At 31.6% G+C, this 18,944-nt stretch overlaps 3 protein-coding genes and 1 non-coding gene across 4 annotated transcripts; 2 read left to right on the top strand and 2 right to left on the bottom strand.

Annotated features, from left to right (window-relative positions):
* Positions 1-3,709: 3,709 nt before the first annotated feature.
* On the top strand, positions 3,710-3,782 carry TRNAE-CUC (transfer RNA glutamic acid (anticodon CUC)). The gene has a single exon. It is a non-coding gene; the product is annotated as a tRNA-Glu (tRNA).
* Positions 3,783-4,041: 259 nt separating this feature from the next.
* LOC137831925 (ATPase, F1 complex, OSCP/delta subunit protein) lies at positions 4,042-4,928 on the bottom strand. Its single transcript, XM_068639834.2, has one exon. The coding sequence runs from the start codon at positions 4,789-4,791 to the stop codon at positions 4,144-4,146; it is 648 nt and encodes a 215-aa protein (XP_068495935.1). The 5' UTR covers positions 4,792-4,928; the 3' UTR covers positions 4,042-4,143.
* A 2,950-nt stretch (positions 4,929-7,878) lies between these two features.
* Positions 7,879-10,183, top strand: RABA3 (RAB GTPase homolog A3). The gene is made up of 2 exons (XM_068639835.2): positions 7,879-8,632; positions 9,368-10,183. Exons 1-2 carry the CDS (start codon positions 8,379-8,381, stop codon positions 9,822-9,824), a joined length of 711 nt encoding a protein of 236 aa, XP_068495936.1. The 5' UTR covers positions 7,879-8,378; the 3' UTR covers positions 9,825-10,183.
* Positions 10,184-16,600: 6,417 nt separating this feature from the next.
* LOC137831927 (AAA-ATPase At2g46620) lies at positions 16,601-18,572 on the bottom strand. The gene has a single exon (XM_068639836.2). The coding sequence runs from the start codon at positions 18,378-18,380 to the stop codon at positions 16,944-16,946; it is 1,437 nt and encodes a 478-aa protein (XP_068495937.1). The 5' UTR covers positions 18,381-18,572; the 3' UTR covers positions 16,601-16,943.
* Positions 18,573-18,944: the final 372 nt, after the last annotated feature.

The raw sequence follows: 18,944 nt of genomic DNA on the forward strand, positions 1-18,944 counted from the left end.
AACTAGAGAGTAGTTCTTAATTTTGTAAAATGTTATTATTTTACTCATTTTTCACTTATACTTTACATCAAAAGAGTAGAGAATAATGAATATTTTGTAAAGTAAGGAATTAAAAAAATATTAAAATACCAAAAACTATTTTATTTTATAAAGTGAGTTTAGAACTAATTTAATTCTATAAAACTGGTTTACAAAGTAAGATTTACTTTAGTTACATACTCTATTGTAATCATATACCTAATCGTACTCTATTGTAGTTATATACTCTACTGTAATCATATATCTAATCATACTCTATTGTAGTTATATACTCTACTGTAATCATATATCTAATCATACTCTATTGTAGTTATATACTCTACTGTAATCATATATCTAATCATACTCTATTGTAGTTATATACTCTATTGTAGTTATATACTCTACTGTAATCATATATCTAATCATACTCTATTGTAGTTATATACTCTACTGTAATCATATATCTAATTATACTCTATTGTAGTTATATACTCTACTGTAATAATATATCTAACCGTTATAAAATCTTGAATACATCCATTAACGTATAAGATCAGACAACAATAGGGCTACAGGCTACTAAACCTTAATAGGAAAACTCTGTTTTTACCATAGTTCTAATCAATATAGAATCTTCAACACACCTTTTTACATTGAGAATAGATGATCTTATAGCAACCTCATTGCAGGTGGTGCAATAGACTCAAGAAACTCCACTAAGAAAGACTTTGACACCATATTATAAAATTGTTTTAGATCTAATAACAACTTTACAAAATTGGCTTATAAGACCATATTTACACCTACTCATATACTCTATTTTAATCATATATCTACACAATGTGAATCTCCAACAAACTAAGATGTCAATTTCATATATAATTTAAAAACTACTCTAATGATGATAGCAGCGACAAAGAGCATGGGGTGCATTTTTACCTATCAAACACAGGGCTACGTTGACAACCATTGTTAAGACTTGGCTCTATAATAACCTGGGCAGGGGGATCTCCCATAAAGCCCTCTTCTAGGATGATCACCCTTTTCATCATCATCCCTCATATACTCAACAGAGATCACTCAGTCCAGGATCTTCTTACTGCACGTAGAATGAAACTAGGTGTATTATATATGTACAGAGTAGCATAAACCTCAGAATTTATCAAAAGATATTAAAATCACATCGCTGACCTCATATCTGTGCACTAAAGAGCTCTAGTGACATCTAGTGTGTACAACTAAATGCAAAGTTTCAACGAATTATAACATTAAGATCCTTCCCTGATGTTCAAAGAGTATTTCTACATCACGGACCCTGGTACTAATTGGCAGAATTAATCTCGTCTAGGGTTTCTTGTGGCCCTTTGCTTTACCCTGGAGCCATCTTGATAGCAGCATGTTCTCCCTGTCAATATACAACAAATGGAACCTTCTTATTAAACTCAGATAGTGCATTGCTAACACTTATAACCCCGATAATAATAAAGGTAAATACACCCAAAATATTATAAGGAAAACAATATCCTAGCCCACTCCACAGAAGTATTCGTTTTTAATATTCAAACCGAAAATTTTCAAGTGCACGAATTGCAACAACAGAACTAGCATTAGAGACTCTAAAATGATGACGGAAGTCAACAAGTTGTCCCCAGCCAACAGACATCACCTAAATCAGGAAATAATTTTTTACCTCTTGGGAACATAAGAATTGAACACCTGCATTATATGTGAGGGCAGATGGACATGGACGTGTAAAGCTGTAGAGATTTAAATGAGGAAGAAAATTATGATTGCAATTGAAGGGTTTAAATCCAAATTTGAGATTAGAGATTTTGAATGTCATTCTCAAGCATATTTATCCATTCAGACAGAAGGATCATTGAATTCAGTAGTAACACAAGGCAAGTGAAACAGTGATAAAGTATAATTGGTATTAAATGAACAAATCCAGTATCAGATTTCTAAGTACAAGAACATAATTACTCTATAATTGAATCAAACAGATAAAGACCAAGAGCTTCATGATCCTTCAATAGCAACCACACCCCTGTTTCCTCATTGTCCATAATCCTTCAATTTGATGTTTCTCTTGCAAGCTCTCGTGCTTCTTCTCTTGACCATCTTCTCAGGATCATCCACCATGTGGACAACCTGCATAATCAACTTTCGAACATTTTGATTTAATTCTTCTCCCTCTCAGGTTCCTTCTTGATACTTAACTAATACTTAACTGATATCTCTAAGTCAAAAGAATGACACAAACGCCAATGACATGACCCAAAAGAAAAATAATAAGAAGGATATTAGTTTACCAGATTTCATGTTGACGACACAATTGGCGAACAAGCATTCGAGGTCTGATTGACGATTGTTGTACTCGAGGTTGCCAACGAAAACCGGTCTCGTCTTCAAAGGAAAAAATTAGAGCAACGATGAATCAATGCCCTAACCCTAACAACTCAAGATTCTTGCTCTATAAAGCAAACAATAACAAATTCTTGCTTGCTTCAAAAGAAAAGCTTAGATTCTAAGTCAATGGCTCTGTATAGTAGAATCGGAAACTACTTGTTTTTAAAACTTGAAATGTGGTATCACTCGTTCGAGAAGAAATGAAACTTGAAAGAAAAAGGCTTAATTAAAGAAAAAGATAAATTGAGGAATAAGATATTTAATTAAAATATAAAGCAGATTATTTTGGAAAAGCTAATTGTATAAATAAATAAATAGGATTATCAAAGTTTTTTTTTATCAACAATAAAAAATAAATAGATGGAAATCACTTCAAAGTGGTCTAACCCTTATACATAAAGAACTAACGTCTTACCAATTTCTTATTAAGGAACATCTTCCAACTTAAATAAGGAACAACAAAAACCACTTCAAAGTGATCTAACCTTATAGAATTGTCAATGTATAGCAACTCTTCAATTAATTTTGAAATGTAAACAAGAAAATACGTTTCATTGTTTAATTTCAAATCAGGCTTCCACATTAGTTAGATTAGAATTTAATTATTTTAGCATGTGAATTAACTATTAACTGCATAAGTATAATGTCTAAATTATCTTATATTAAAATCGATAGTAAATAAACATATGTTTTACATTTATAATAAATAATCCATATTATGATATTAAATTAAAACTAGTCCGAGATTAAGAAAAATAATTCTTAAGTATATAAACTATAAAAGATAATTTAAGCTAAGCAGACTTTCTTTTATTAATTACAGAAATAATGTGTAAAAAGTATATTCAAAGAAGAAAAGTACAACTAAGAGAGTGAGTTTTAAATGAATGCATCACAAAACTTCAATGGTTTAAAACTCATTTTAATTCTTATATATATTAAGAGAACTTTTAGTATTTGTTGGTGTGAAATGTAACATTGAAGAATGTTCTAAGAAATTCCACCTATTATTACTAGTATTTCAAAAAGAAATTTATAATTTTAGAAATCATTTTTCATTCTATTTATTTCAAAATCCAATTTAACAATTCATTATATTTTTTAAAATTTATTAATTGAACTATTTTATAGTTTAATTAATTTTAAAATTTAATTTGAATATTTATTACAATTTCAAAAACTAAATAGATTATTATTATTTATTTAGAATCAACAAAAGGCTCATTTCATATGGAAGTATATAGAATTTCATTTATTAGATTCATGCATATATCAGAAATCCGTTGTAATCTAGTTGGTCAGGATACTCGGCTCTCACCCGGGAGACCCGGGTTCAAGTCCCGGCAACGGAATTTTTATTACATTTTTTATGACTGAATTTTTTGTAATTCATAGCTAATGCTGCAAATTAACATTTTGTAAACAATCCTTTGAAAATTTGCAAATAAATTCATTCCTCATTTGATTGTTCCTCCAATGAATGAAATAAAATACTGCAAGAGCTACGATGATGTAAATCATTGAAGTGGCATTTAGCTTAAACATTTAGACTGAGCAATTTTCCGACTGTTGCTTTTGGCAAGTAATGAGGAAAAAGAAATTATAGTTAAATTTCTCAACAAAATAAAGTGTTCTTATTCGATTGATGATGAATGCTTAAATGAAACCAATTGCAACTCTGATTGATCAAATGAACAATTTGAGAATTTCACTTCATACAGCAAAAGAGGGCACACTCTCTTGAATCAAGTTTCTGACCTTCACTCTCACCGCTCCACTCAACTGGTGCACGCTTTTGGCAATCCCCAAAAGTTCATCTTCCCCCATCTTATTCTTCGAGGAAACCAGTACCATTTGAGTTCCACAAAGCTCGTCGTAGATCCTCTCGAACTCCTGCAGCACCTCCTTCACAATCCCCACCTTGTTCCTCTTCAGTAGCATCTTCAGCAACGCCGCCACGTGCCTGTGAAAGTTTCCCTCCTCAACCGCGGGTGACCTCACACTTTGCAGCAGTTTCAAAAGCCTCGCAACATCCCTGTGAACAGAGTGAAGGGAATTGCTACTTTGGGCTACCTCCACGAGAGCTGCTGCATACCCAGTAGCGGGATTTGAGTTGCATATAGAAGAAGACGGTTTGGGTTTGAGGTGTGAGAGGGAGAATGGAAGCGAAGGGGAAGATTTGTGGGAGAAAGATTTGGTTTTGGGGAGAAAAGTGGGTGTGGAAGTGGAGAAAACATGATGGGGTTGTTGTGGTCGTTTGGGGGTTGCTCTGAAGGGATAGAAATCGCGATTTGTTAAGGTTGGTGAAGATGGGAAAGGGGAAACTTTAAGGGTTGAAACAGAGGTTGAGAGAGTATCCATGGAAAGTGGGTTTGAGATGGACAAGTTCTTAGGTTTGATTGGTTTTTGTTTTTGTTTTGTTTAGGAAAAGAGAAGAAAGTAAGCAGAGGATAAGTTTTGGCCACCTAGTCTCACAGAGGAACACATATGAATGCTGTTGAGGCTAACCTAAGTCAGTGTTTCTATACTTCACAATTGTATTTAGTAAAAGCAGTCATCTTTTGTTCAATTAATGGATATGATGCAATACAACATTCCATGAGTGGTTTATCTCTTTTAAAAATTAAATTTAGTTGACCCAAAAACCCTCAACTTTCACATATATAGAAGCTATATTACTTTTACATGAAAATATATTTAATATATTTTTATTATACGAATTTTGATTTTTTTTATCAGATGGATTTTGACTTTCTTATTTGATAATCATTGCTATAATTAAATTAAATTATTAATTTTTCATGACATTTTAAGATAATTATATATCATTTTTAACTACTTTAATTTTTCGTCATTATTGTCATAAAAACTTTTATATTCAGAATTTATTTTATATAACATATCTTCTCATATCAATTAAAATTTATTAAAAATATAAAATCAAAAGAAGAACATTATTAAATAAATTTGACATTTCACAAAATTTTATAACTTTTAATAAACTTGAATAAACTGGGAATACCATCTTTTTTTTGCATATACAGTGAGCATGGGTAGAAAAAGAAAGAGACTATGATGAATTAAATTTGACTACATTAATTATTACTTTATGAATCATTTTATATATAATATATTTTTAATTATTACATTAAGTATTCAACAACACCACAAATGGTACAAGATTTTTTTTCTATTGACAAAAAATACTTAACTATATTTTTGTTAATTTTGATAGACTCATCACAAATTTGTTAAAATTGGACTGAAAACAGAGTAGCCCACCCATTAATAATAGATTGAAAATGCTAGTCAGTTCTGCTTCGGATTAGATTGCTGAACTAACTTAAATTGAGAAATTTAGGTTAAAAGACTCGAGATAGATTAATAACTTAATCTCAATTTAATTTAACTATAATTATTTTATTAGTATTAGACGAATTGAGTTTGTAAACAGCAGTATAAGTTGCATTCTTACTTTTTAAAAACACCAAAAATTTAATAAAAATACATAATAAAAATCTTAAATCTAAATATTTCAATAAAAAAATAATAGGGCAATAAGCTAGAGTTAATGGATTAAGACGGACCAACCATTTTGTTTTGTAAATTAAGTAACTCATTGAAATTAACTTTTATTCGCAATGAAAATTGTTTAACTACATTATAGGGTTATATATATTGTATATAATTTTATGGCTTACAATTACAGATAATTGCTTATAGAAATAATTACTTTTAAGTTTAAGCTTTGTATTACTCCTAAGAGGGAAGATATGAAATTTTGAAAAGAGAAAAAACAATATTGAATAATCAAAGAAAATTATTTTTTGTAAGAACAAACTTTGATTTTTCTTTTAAATTTACTTAACTTCATGACTTCTACTACTACTACAATAAAATTATTAAGTATTAAATAAAAACTAATTTTAAAAAATATTATATTAATTAAATTAGATATTATTTTAGAAACTAAAATAATTATTATTATTTAAAATAATTATTATTATTAATAAAATTTATAAACTAGTTTATAGATTGGTATCTAATTATTATAGATTTTAAAATTAATAGTTAAAATTTGGTAGAAATTTAAAAATTAATTTAATTTTTTTATTAACAATTAAAATTATTTAAAATATTAATAATTTTTTAATCTTTAAAATAATATATAATTTAATTAATATAGTAATTAATTTTTATTTAATAATTTTTTCAGTTGGACTATCGAATATGATAAGATATTCTTTAACTTATCTAAAGTCTCCTTTGCATAGTGAAAGAGTTTTTTATACCATTTTTTAAATTGTTTTGAAATTCTTTCATAGGAACTAATTCAATAAAAGGTTTTTTGAAATAAGCCTTTTGGTTCTATCTTTGCTGCATTGGATAATTACCCTCAAACAACTTAGAGGAATATACGTGCGTGGATCATATTATTAGATTAGATGCTGCTGCAATAAATGACCATTGTTGAAGGACTGTTCTGCTGACATTCATCTTTTCCTTCTTCTTTTTGTAATATCAAACAATTTGTTTTTTCTTTCTCCACTGGTAACAAAAATTGTGATTTTAATTCAACAATCACTCTTACTGCAGCATGGATCATGCAACTTCACTATTACAGTTTACAAGGAAGAAATTATGATTCTCTGTACTATACCAGTTCTGTCGGTGCATAAAATCTCAACCTGGATGCTATTGTAGCCCCTACAATGGATTTTTAGAATGTTATTTCTTTCATTACGATTATGTGGTCCCTGCCATGGCCTTTAAGAACCACTGGTAGGCCATGCTCATTTTACAAATTTACACTGTGCTCCTGTGTATATCACTTTTTTAATACCTATTTTGTAAAAGAAGAAAATAAAGTTATGAAATAAATTAAGTTTCCATTTTTTTAATATTAATTTGTAGAAACTTCAATACATAAGTTAATTTTAATTTTTTAGATGAGTTTCATTTTAAATTTTTGTATTAAGAGCATGCATGTCTAGTCAAAATGGAAATAAGCAAGTAGAAAGCATCATTTCAGCTCCTGTTCTTCCTGACTATTCTTGTTAATTGAAGAACATGATCCAATCTAAGCTTTCGTATTCTAATTTAAGGAAATTACATTTTCAATTAAGTAACTATAAAAAATTAATATGGTTTGCTTTCTTATGTTAGACTTTGATTTATGATAGTTTTCTTTTTTCTTTTTTTTAAACAGCTGTTCTTCTGTATCTCACCACTTGAGGATTCATCATGGTACCAGAACAACAGCTAAGGAAATTCAGATAATGTTATATCCGAGTTAGAAACTATTTAATTATTAGCACTTGTGCATTCGTTTCAAGGATGCAAACAAAAGATCATTTTTACTCAGTAGATAATTAAAATTTGGACTCATTTGATAGATATAAATCAGCAAAAACATCGTTAAAAAAAGGCATGTGCATGCTTGCATCAGAAATTAAGATCAACTAAATATGAACTTGACATTTCATCATCCACTCAATAAATCACCTGTGATTCTCAATCCCTTTCCCAAGCATCACAATTTCTAAATTTTCTTGATCAATTGTCTGTATCTTATTTTCAATTTATTGCCTAACTTCTGCAACAGTGTGGCATCTCAGTTGCAGAAGGTAATAATGCCCCACAATTTGTCATGTAAATATTATTATATTTGGTGTAGAGCATTCAATTTGGTAAAGCATTAAAGGGAGACAAAGACCGGGCCATTACTTTGCTCATTTCCTTCTTTTGCTCCCATTGATTGAACACTGGTGTCGTTCATTTGATCTTTCTTTTTCCCAAGCTTTTCCATATTCTTTGCTTTCTCCTACTTACCTCCACGACCAATGGGAAAGATTGAACCCATGATTTATAGCCTAGTTTGAGCAAGGTCAAGAAGAAAGTGCCTTACTTAAATCTGTTTTCGAGCTCTTGGTGATCTTGGGAAGAAAATGAATCAGGAAATGAATGGGTTTGAGACTGAGAGGGTGAAAGAGACTATGCATGACAAAATAGATTATGTGTTTAAAGTGGTGGTGATAGGGGACTCAGCAGTGGGAAAGACTCAAATACTTTCAAGGTTTGCAAAGAATGAATTCTGCTTTGACTCCAAGTCCACCATTGGAGTTGAGTTCCAGACTAGAACTGTCACAATCAATAGCAAAGTTATCAAAGCCCAGATCTGGGATACTGCTGGCCAAGAAAGGTTCACTTTCTCTCTATCTCTCTCATGCCTCATATTTTGTTTGATTTTGTTCATCCCTTAAAAGTAAGAGCAGGGGGGCATAAGTTTCCATTATAATACCAATTGAATATTAATGTATGTATCTAACAATGTCATCTCAATTTCACTTACAAACCCTATATTACCAAGCACACATCACATGCTGTTGACATTCTCATTTTCATTATCATTTTCCTGAACTGGTTCAAAAACAGAAAAATAAAACTACATCAATATTTTACCAGATGACTCTTAACAGTAGTGGAAGAATGTGATACTTGTTGCATGTGATGTTAGCTCATCGAATTTGGCAGATTCGAGATTCTGACTACACCCAGCCCTTAAATAAGTAAGCAAGATAAAGGTAATGAAATTAAAAATGCCAAACCGGGCTTCCTCTTTATGCATCTACAATTAGATGCAAGTATATAAATGAGGTAGTTGAAGGAGTCGCTTAATTGATAAGAATTTAAAACCCCCTTTAATAAGACTTGAATGTAACAAACAAGTACAAATTAGGCTATATACAAATAAAAACTTGGTGAAGTTGGATAATTTTTCAGAATTTAGTGTCGGCTTTCTTTACCCAGGAGAAGTAAAAACATTATGTTCAAAAGGGTTTATATTTGAGATGTTTTTTAAAGACAACAAATGTTATTTGAATTTATATTTGAGAAGGGATTGCTTTAACTGAACTAAGTGTATGGAGTGGTGTAGGTACAGGGCAGTGACAAGTGCATATTACAGAGGTGCATTAGGGGCAATGCTGGTGTACGACATAACTAAAAGACAGTCGTTTGATCATGTAGCTAGGTGGGTTGACGAACTGCGAGCACACGCAGACAGCTCCGTTGTGATAATGCTCATTGGGAACAAAGGAGACCTTGTAGACCAAAGAGTGGTGCATGCAGAAGATGCAGTGGAGTTTGCAGAGGATCAGGGCCTCTTCTTTTCTGAGACTTCAGCTCTCAGTGGTGAGAATGTGGAGACTGCCTTTTTCAAGTTGCTGGAACAGATTCATAGGGTCGTCTCAAAAAGGTCACTGGAAAGTGGAAAAGGGAAGGCCACTCGTCACAACAATGTTGCCACTCTTCAAGGATCAAAACTGGATGTGATCTCAGGTGCTGAATTGGAAATTAGTGAGATGAAGAACTTATCTTCATGTTCTTGTTAAGATATAAGTAAAAAGAGAGAAAGAGAGTAAAAAATACATGCAGTAAATCCTTTTTTATATGTATAAAAAAAATATGCTGAACTATCCATGTAATGCGTTTGATGAGATGAGGATGATCGAGTTCATCTGTTCCTTGCTATTTTTCAGTTTGATTCTGACATATTACAGTGACAGAAATTTGTATGTATTGTTTTTACCATCTAGGAGAAGAAGAAAGAGTTAAGAGCTTATTTTACTACCTCCTTTTTTTCAAACTTGTATTATGTTTAAAAGGGTAAAAGGGTGGGGATGTGTTTTACTTTGTTTATATGACTTTTAAAGTTACTCCTTTAATTAATAAAAGGAATAGTTATGCAAGACTTGATATTTGCTATAGGTTACCTTTTTGCTGATTTGATGTTGTACTAGCCAGTATTAGATATAGTTTTTTAGAAAGAGATATAATTTACTTGAGTATTGTTGTGTCATGAGTTTGGTACGTTCTTATTATGTTAGTATTTTTTTTTTCAACATATTAATATTAATATGTGTTATACATTAACTAATTAAATTAAAACATTTCATCATATATATTTTATACTCATCTTATAAATATGTACATAAAAAAAAAGTATGACATGCATTATTTTATCAAAAAAAATTAATGCTAGATAGTAATATTTTCTACAAAATACGGGTATAGTCTCGTACTTTTATTTACATGAATGAATTTATTGCGTAGATTTAATTTTCTTGATTTTTTTAAATGATAAACTTCTAAATAGGAAGAAAAAAATAAAATATTTTAAAAACAATTAATAATCAGATTCATGAATATAAAAATATGAAAATTAATAACGTTTTTGACAGAAAATATGGAGACTAACAAAAAAAATTATAATTTTATAAGCATCTTGAAATCAGTAGGCTGGTTCAGCCCACGCAAGTCCGACCCAAATTATGTGACAACTAACATGGGCTTTTGTAAGAATAGGCAGCACTTAGAGTTTTGCATTCTTCACCCTCATAAAATCAACTACACCCAGAGTTCCTTGTGAAAAGACGAAACTCCTCCTCCTTGTATTTATATTTAATCTACTTCTCTTTTTTTCTTCTCCATCTCTTCTTCTGCTCTTCGTGCTGCACCTCATACCTACATCCCCTTGAGAATTTTCTTCCTCCATACGTGAGTGGAAGAGACTACGGGAAGTTCATTGAGCACGACAATTGCATTATCATTAAAGAGGAAAGTATTTAATGTATATTTTTGTTCTTTGTGGTTCTGTGTGCAATTTATGAATTTGGAAATACATTTTGGATTACACAATTTATAATGTATATATTAATTTTTTTTTAAATATTGATTAATTATTTGTTATTATTACTAAAGATATGGTAAAGATCAAAGATGAATTATCATCTCAAGCACAAGTTAGATAGAGACAAATAGTGTCAATCTGTAAAAAAGAATAGAGAACAAATTGTCGTAACTGTCACTATATGTTAGAGGAGACATCGAAAAAATTGAGTAAGATTTCTTACGGAATCTTATGACACTTCATTGTTGTAGAGTTACACCGACCATGTGGTGTGTAGACTATCCAAGGGTGAGGATTGATGGTCTCCCATGGAGCAAGTTTAGTAAGTTTGGGATCCTTCATTCACAAATTGAGGTCATGGTGCTTAATATTGGGTTGTTGCCACTATGCAACCTTAGTTATGAGACCGTTGATAAAAGTTTCATATCAGTCTATTCTGTTCCACCTATGGTGATGGATTGACGAGTTCAAAATGTTAACTCATTCTACCTAAATAAAGATAGGTTGGTGGACCAACCCAGTGAGTCCAACCCACTTTGCCACCTCTACCAACAATTTCCACCTCCTTGTTGGTTAAATGACCACCACTCTCGATGATGTGTCTGTATTACTCCATCTCCCCCACCTTTCAAAGAAGATTTGTTCTCATTGATGACCGATGATTGCACTTTGTCGACCATCTTGTTACCTGTGAAACACATAGTCCAGATGATGGTAAGACATGACTGTTGCCATATCATGAACATGTTTGTTAAGTGAGTTCTTTCCATTATTATATTTTCATGGTTTTTTGTTTTTATTTTTTCAAATGTTTAATGCCCTAGTTCAATGAATGCATGGTATACTCAAGAGGATCACCAACATTATGTAGTGTGTGTGATCAATTGTGAATATGTGACAGAAAGTACTCCATCATAGAACGAAGCTCACAGTGCATTATGGTAAGTTCAGTACGTCACAAATATGGATACCAAATATCCACAAAATGTATTGGACAGACAATAAAGAATGTCGTCTAGTACTTAAATTTTATATTTTTAAATTTATCAATAATATCATGCAAAAATTTAATTATTAATATATGAGATATTATATGAAATATTTACTTTTGGTGAATTCCTATTAAAAAATATAATTTATTAAATAAATTATCTGTTTTAAAATTTAAAAACATAATTTTTAAAAGTAAATTAATTATTTTTAAAAGTAAATTAATTATTTTTAAAATTAATTTAATTAAAATATAAATATATTTTAAAAAAACTGAAAATAACGTATTTCAAAATTTACAAATTAAAACACATATTGTGTATTATGGATTTTGACAATACGTCTAAATAATTTGGCACTTTTCATATGTTTTAATACAAACATTCTGTCATATTACTTGTTTTATCCTCGTCATTTAAAAATAACTTGATACAATTTTAAAAAAAAATTGAATTTTTAAATTATATAGTAGTGCACTTCAATTTTATGGGTTGTATAACGCAAAAGCCCAACACTTGTATGCTTCGAAGTGCCTTGCAACGTAAAAATAAAAATATTAGAAGTTGAGTAGGTTATCGATTCCAGAAATTCCGTGAAGGTAACCATCTACCATGAATCATGTACTTACGTTTGAATATAAAATTTGTTCATAACATATATATATATATATATATATATATATATATATATATATATATATATATATATATATATCCCATAACTTGATACCAACCTTGATGATGGAATGGGACTATTTCTTTTCAACATCCATCTCTTTCACAAACTCAAATTTTAACCTTTGTAATATTTTATTGAGTTATGACGTGTCCTATTATGCATTCATACTATTTTACAAAACTTAAAACACTAATCTACCAACAACAGCAAAATAAAATGATTCTTCATTAAGCATATTCTCAGAAGTTGAAATTCCTATTGGCGAATAAAGTGGGTTTAGTTGACAAGGAGAAGATATCGATTACACTACAACTTTGGGCAAATAAAGTAAATCTTTTATAACTTTTTTTAATACATTGATTCTAAATAATTTGGCACTTTTCATATGTTTTAATACAAACATTCTGTCATATTACTTGTTTTATCCTCGTCATTTAAAAATAACTTGATAAAAAAATTCGTTCTTTACATGATTTTTTTGTTTAAAAAATACCATAATTTAAAAACTTAAAACACCTAAGCGTGTGTAGAATTTGACAAAAGAAAAGAAAACTTATGTGAACGTCGCAGTCAATGATCTCTGTTATGAATATGACTCTGAGTTAGCTTAGGGCGATTTTTCTGACTTTTCTTATTTGTTGGTGACCTAATAAGAGTTTGTGATATTTAATTCATTATTAACTTGAACAACCTTAAGGTAACTGGATAGAGTGATATTCGTTTTAAAATTAGCATTGAGTTTATGACTGCAAATTATTCTCGTTGAGAAGTACATAAATTGATAATGTCAAGAAATTTGTTAATTTATAATTAATATAAATAAAAAACTATACAAATTACAAAATTTGTTAATGATGAAAAAACAAACAGCAATTAGTTTAATGTGACAACTTTTTTTTAGTCGTAAATTTTACTTTAGAGTCAGCTTTGTCACTTTAAACGTCTTTCTTCTACCAAATCAGTGTGGCCAAGTGTCAAACCTTTAATTGACATTACAATTAAATGTAGCGTAAAATTTTATAAGGTAAAGCTAATTTTTTACATACAAAAATGGTGGGTTGTCTTATGATGAACAAACTAAAAAACATTAAAATTTTATAAATATATTTCCACTATTTTTTTATACATTAAGATGCTATACTATTTAAAATTATTAAAAAAACTCAATAGTTTCGGTAAAAGAAATTCTTAAAAACATTGTATCCACCAACAAACGCTTATTATTGGGACAAATGAACCATTACAGCTCATAATGTTAATGGTACCTGTCGGTCACAGATCTTAAATTCAATACTGCCCATTAATTTCACTTCACAAATCTACAGAGACTCACTGGGGTTGTACAACAACATTTTGAATTAAATATAATTTCACAAATTTTTTCTCCGTTAATTACAATTCAAATATTTAGGGCATTAATTACAATTCAAATATTTAGGGTTTAACTGTAATTTTAGTTCTACATTCTATAATAATTTCACAATTTTTGTCCCAAAATTTGTTTACTACAACTTTACTTTCTTGATTTTAAATATCTTTAATTTATTTCAATTTTCAATTTAAATAAGTTACTATCATGGAGCTATTACCATCTTCAATCATGTAAGAAAACCCCAAATATTAGATATATTTTTCTAACATCAATATCTCATCTCCAAAATAAGAAAAAGTTAGGAATAATTAAAGAAAGTTACTAATAATTAAAATTAATGGATTAGTATTATATAAAAATATATTAAAATACTAAAATTAGAGATATTAAAAATTCAGATGACTAAAATTATGGGGAAAAATGTAGGGACCAAATTTAAAAAATTGTGAAATACAGATATCAGAATTACAATTAAGTTAATATTTAATAATGCAATGTTCAATTCTTTTATTTTAAAACCCGGTTTTAGTTAAAATTTAATTTTGGTTATAAAAACTAGTTTAAAATTGAAATTGGTTTGGTTTCATACAAAAATAAACCATGATTACAATGCACCTCTAAGGTTGATGATCTTTTAATTTACAGCAACTCCAGCTGCCCTAATAATGCTGAAAATTGCTTCCATTATAGGCTTTGGAGATTGAAATAAATACTGTTGACTTCATCACTGCAGAGAGGGCAAAATGATTGTGCCATGCCATTGTCATGATCAAAATTAAAGAGCAGAAAGGTTCTTCCATTTACCCATGCCTACAGTCCAGAGGATACAGAGAATCTAAGCTCAAAAGTGATTTTGTTTTTCTTTCCCTTTCATTTTAAGTGAGTTATTGTCCTATTAAGTGGGGAGCAAATGAAACTTTTTGTCTTAACTCCACTAATAAAATATCAATTATATAAAAAATGTTGAACATATTAGGATAAATTATTTCACTTGATATTAAAATTGAATTAAATAATGGTATACAATATTTCACATGTATATAATATTTAAAGACAAAACCGTTTCCAAATATTATATTATATTTATATACATAATTAATTATCCTATTATTGCGCATGATAAATTATATATATCTTTTATATTTTTCGTAATTTTAAAACAGAAAGTAATATAATTTTTTATTTTGATTTTCATATTTATTCCTTTTATTTTTCGCCTAATCACATTTTATCTTCTTTCATGGTGCTTCTGCATTTTGTGTCCCTTGAAATAGTGAGTATTTTATGCGGGCGCACACTATCTCTTATTCCGTCACAAAACTACAATCATTGAGTTTGGCGGGGAATAAAGAAAGGTATACGCAACCAAATGAAATAAATAATAAAGAGTCGAAATTATATACTATATACTTGGCTAGTAGTTAATCTGCTTCATTCATCAAAGATGCTTGGTAGTGGGATCAATTGTTAGAGGGATGGAATATAAAATGGGAACATGGAACAAAGAATCATATATATTATATATGTGTGACTCTTCATAATAAGGACTGCTTGACATCAAACAGTTTAACACTGTATAACTTTTTATGACTGATAGGCTCGGGAAAGAACAACTACTGAGATTTTCTCATGGTTTTTGTCAGCTATTTAAGACGCCCTTGTCAAAAAAGTAAGAGCCTAGCTCACTAATTTAGTTGTGTAAAATTAGTGTGCCAAATGACACTTCCTGTGGTTAGTTGTCTCGTTTTGTAACCAAAGACAACAACGATGGGGTCATCAGAAAAAGCCCAAAAAGTAGATAAGTTTGATCACACTGACATAAAACAAGTTGTTGCACCAAACTATTGGCCAACATCGTTTATCCCAACTTAAAATTAAAATAAGAGTGCAACAATTTGTGGCATAGTTTCGACTCTCACAACTTGCTTGCACCTACAGCATATATATAAGGAGGAATGTTACTGTTACAGGTGACTTCCCATTTTTATTTACCAAATTTTAATAAAATGTACACTAAAAAGCTGTGAACACTTTTCGTACTTACATATTTCTGCATAGTTGAAGGTTCACGTGGAGGAAATAAGGCGATTAGAAATGTGGCGAGGTATTATTATGAAAACTGTGATCAATCGCTTTAATATCTGTTCATCGCTATCGATTGTGTAAATGAAACCAGAGACCAGTGCTTTCAAAATAAGTGCTAGTTTAGAAATGAGTTAATTCAAGAAATAATCAATTTCTTTTTCAAAGTTTTCACGTGAAAGTTAATGCAAAGAAATGTAACTATTTCGTAATCTGTAGCTAGAGAAAAACACTTTTAAGTACTCCATATTTCGTAACATATCATTCTTATCACGGGAAAGAATTTGAGAGACAGAAAAACAAAACTCTTCGGGTCGAGGGCAGAGGGCAGAGGGCAGAGGGAGAAACATTTGAACTGTGCATGAAGGATTTACTTTTCCTAAAAAAATAAATCTATACATTAAATTGGATTCACAATTCACCAAAATGAGGAAACAAACTCTAAGGGATAACTTTTCTTGTGCCTATGCAAATTATTTTCCTATATGAATCTAATTGTAAAGATATACAGTTACATGCAGAGGGGTAAAAAATGGAGAATAAGCAAGACCTTGTAGGAGTTCCAATGTTTGCATCCCATGAACAAATGTTGTGTCTAATTCGGGTATGAACAAAAGAGCTTGGAATGATCTGTTTCCCCGGAAGGAAGCGCAATTGGGAAGATTGCACATATCTTCCAATAAAGTGATTAGTGACTAACTATCGCAATGGACTAGCGGGCAAGGAAGAATTCGAGGACGAAGATTTTCTTGTAACCCTGAATCTGAAAAAACTGTACAGTCTCCGCAAATCCTTAACCGTATTGACACCCTCACCGCAGACAACCCCATCAGGTTCATCCATTTCATCCTCCTCCTTCTGCTTTCCCATCAAGCCGCACCCCCTGCCATCACCGTCCGTTTGCAATGCGGTGATGACTGATCTAATGGCCCGACTGGGCGAGTTCCGGTTCGCGATCATCAACTCACCGATTTCAGCGGGACTCAAACTCGCACCGTTTTGGAAAATCTCCTGCACCTGAGGGAACAGCTTATGCTCCTTCACCCCAAGGTAACTATTCGCCAGCGTCTTAAACGCCGAAAAATCACACAACGGAAAATGGATATGCACATCGATCCGACCCGGACGAAGCAGGTTCGGGTCAACATGCTCCTTCGTGTTCATCGTGAACACCATCACCCTCTCTTCCGCGCAACACGAGGTTATAAGACCGTCCATGAAGTTCAGTATCCCCGAAACGCTTATTCTCGCGGTTTTCTCCGCCACAAACCGGTCCAGGTCCTCGATCACCACCACCGATTTCGGCGTCGTATGCAGGAGGAGCAATTTCAGCTCCGAATCACTAGGGATTTTATTCAGGTCGATGTCGAACACGTCGTAGGAGAGGAAATTGGCCATGGCGGCGACGAAGCTCGACTTTCCGGTGCCGGATGGACCGTAGAGGAGGAAGCTCCGTTTCCAGACGCGGCCGTTGCGGTGGTAGTACTGTTTCGCTCTAAGGAAGGATTCAAGATCGGATTTGACCTTGTTTTTGAGATCCGGTTCCATGGCGATGGTGTCGAACGTAGAAGGATGCGTAAACGGAACGGATCTCCAGTGACCAAACTCATCGGCGCTGTTGGTGAAGAGGCACAAGTCGCGCTTCCCTTGCTGCTCGATTTCGTGGGCTACGGCGTGAATGTGCTGAAGATAAGGACGGAGGATTCGGCGCTTGTCCACCTTCCTGATCTTGAGAACGTAGGTTCCGGTTCCTTTTGGGTTGGTATGAGTGGGTTGGTTGAACCAGTAGATTGTGGCTCCGAGAAAATTGTCCTGGATGATTTGGTTGGGGGCGAGGCAGAGGACGATGTCGTTTTGGTTCTTCCCAGTTACGAGGTTGGCGAAGTGGGAGTCTTGGATGGAAGGTAGTGAATGTAAGTATAGGGAGAGGTTTGTGTAGAGCTGGTTTTGGTGTTTGGTTTGGTTGAGTTCAGGTACTGTGAGGAACTGATACACGTGAAACCAATCTTCCATTCTTCTCCATACCCTCTTGACGCACCCCGTCTGGAACACCTTCGCCCCAATCACCGCTATAAGCGCGGCGGCGAGGGTTAACAGAAATATGGGAGTGAGAAGAACCATGGCAACCACGCTCATCCACCTCAAAACACCATGTTTGGATTGTGGGAAATCCAATTAACTGATTTTGATGGTGTTGAGAGAGAGAGAGAGAGAGAGAGAGAGAGAGAGAAAGAAAAGAAGGCCTCTTTTATTCCACAGCTTTTCAATTTATTTCTTTACCGCTCTTCTCTTCTCTAAACCCTCTCATTCACACTTTAGATTATAATTCATGTCAGTTTCTAAACATCTTTTTAATTTCTATAAATACATCTTGTTTTATATATAAATATTTCCTACTTTTAAATCCTGCACTATTTTAATAGTTCCTCTTTTTATCATAATCAATAACTATAGTTATCTTATTTATAAAAATTATGTTAGAAGATACATTTTTAATTTGTTCCCATAATCAAGATTTAAATCGAATAATCTTAATTAACTATAAGAATTAAAAGCACTAATAAAATTTCAGATATTTAAAACTAACAAAATATTTTTACAAGAATTGGAAAATAGTTATAGCAGTATACCTTACTCAATGAATCTCGAATTAATATTTTGCATCACTATGAGACACGTTCTTATTTGTTTCCAAAATAA

The sequence above is a fragment of the Phaseolus vulgaris genome, chromosome 6, assembly GCF_051622355.1.
Source record: "Phaseolus vulgaris cultivar YP4 chromosome 6, ASM5162235v1, whole genome shotgun sequence".
Taxonomy (NCBI): Eukaryota; Viridiplantae; Streptophyta; class Magnoliopsida; order Fabales; family Fabaceae; genus Phaseolus; species Phaseolus vulgaris.

Excerpts from the sequence above, each read along its gene's own strand:
- LOC137831927 (XM_068639836.2), bottom strand. The coding sequence starts at position 18,380 with ATGAGCGTGGTTGCCATGGTTCTTCTCACTCCCATATTTCTGTTAACC.
- RABA3 (XM_068639835.2), top strand. The coding sequence starts at position 8,379 with ATGAATCAGGAAATGAATGGGTTTGAGACTGAGAGGGTGAAAGAGACT. Across the intron at positions 8,633-9,367 it reads GATACTGCTGGCCAAGAAAG|GTACAGGGCAGTGACAAGTG; the intron begins GTTCACTTTCTC and ends GGAGTGGTGTAG.
- LOC137831925 (XM_068639834.2), bottom strand. The coding sequence starts at position 4,791 with ATGGATACTCTCTCAACCTCTGTTTCAACCCTTAAAGTTTCCCCTTTC.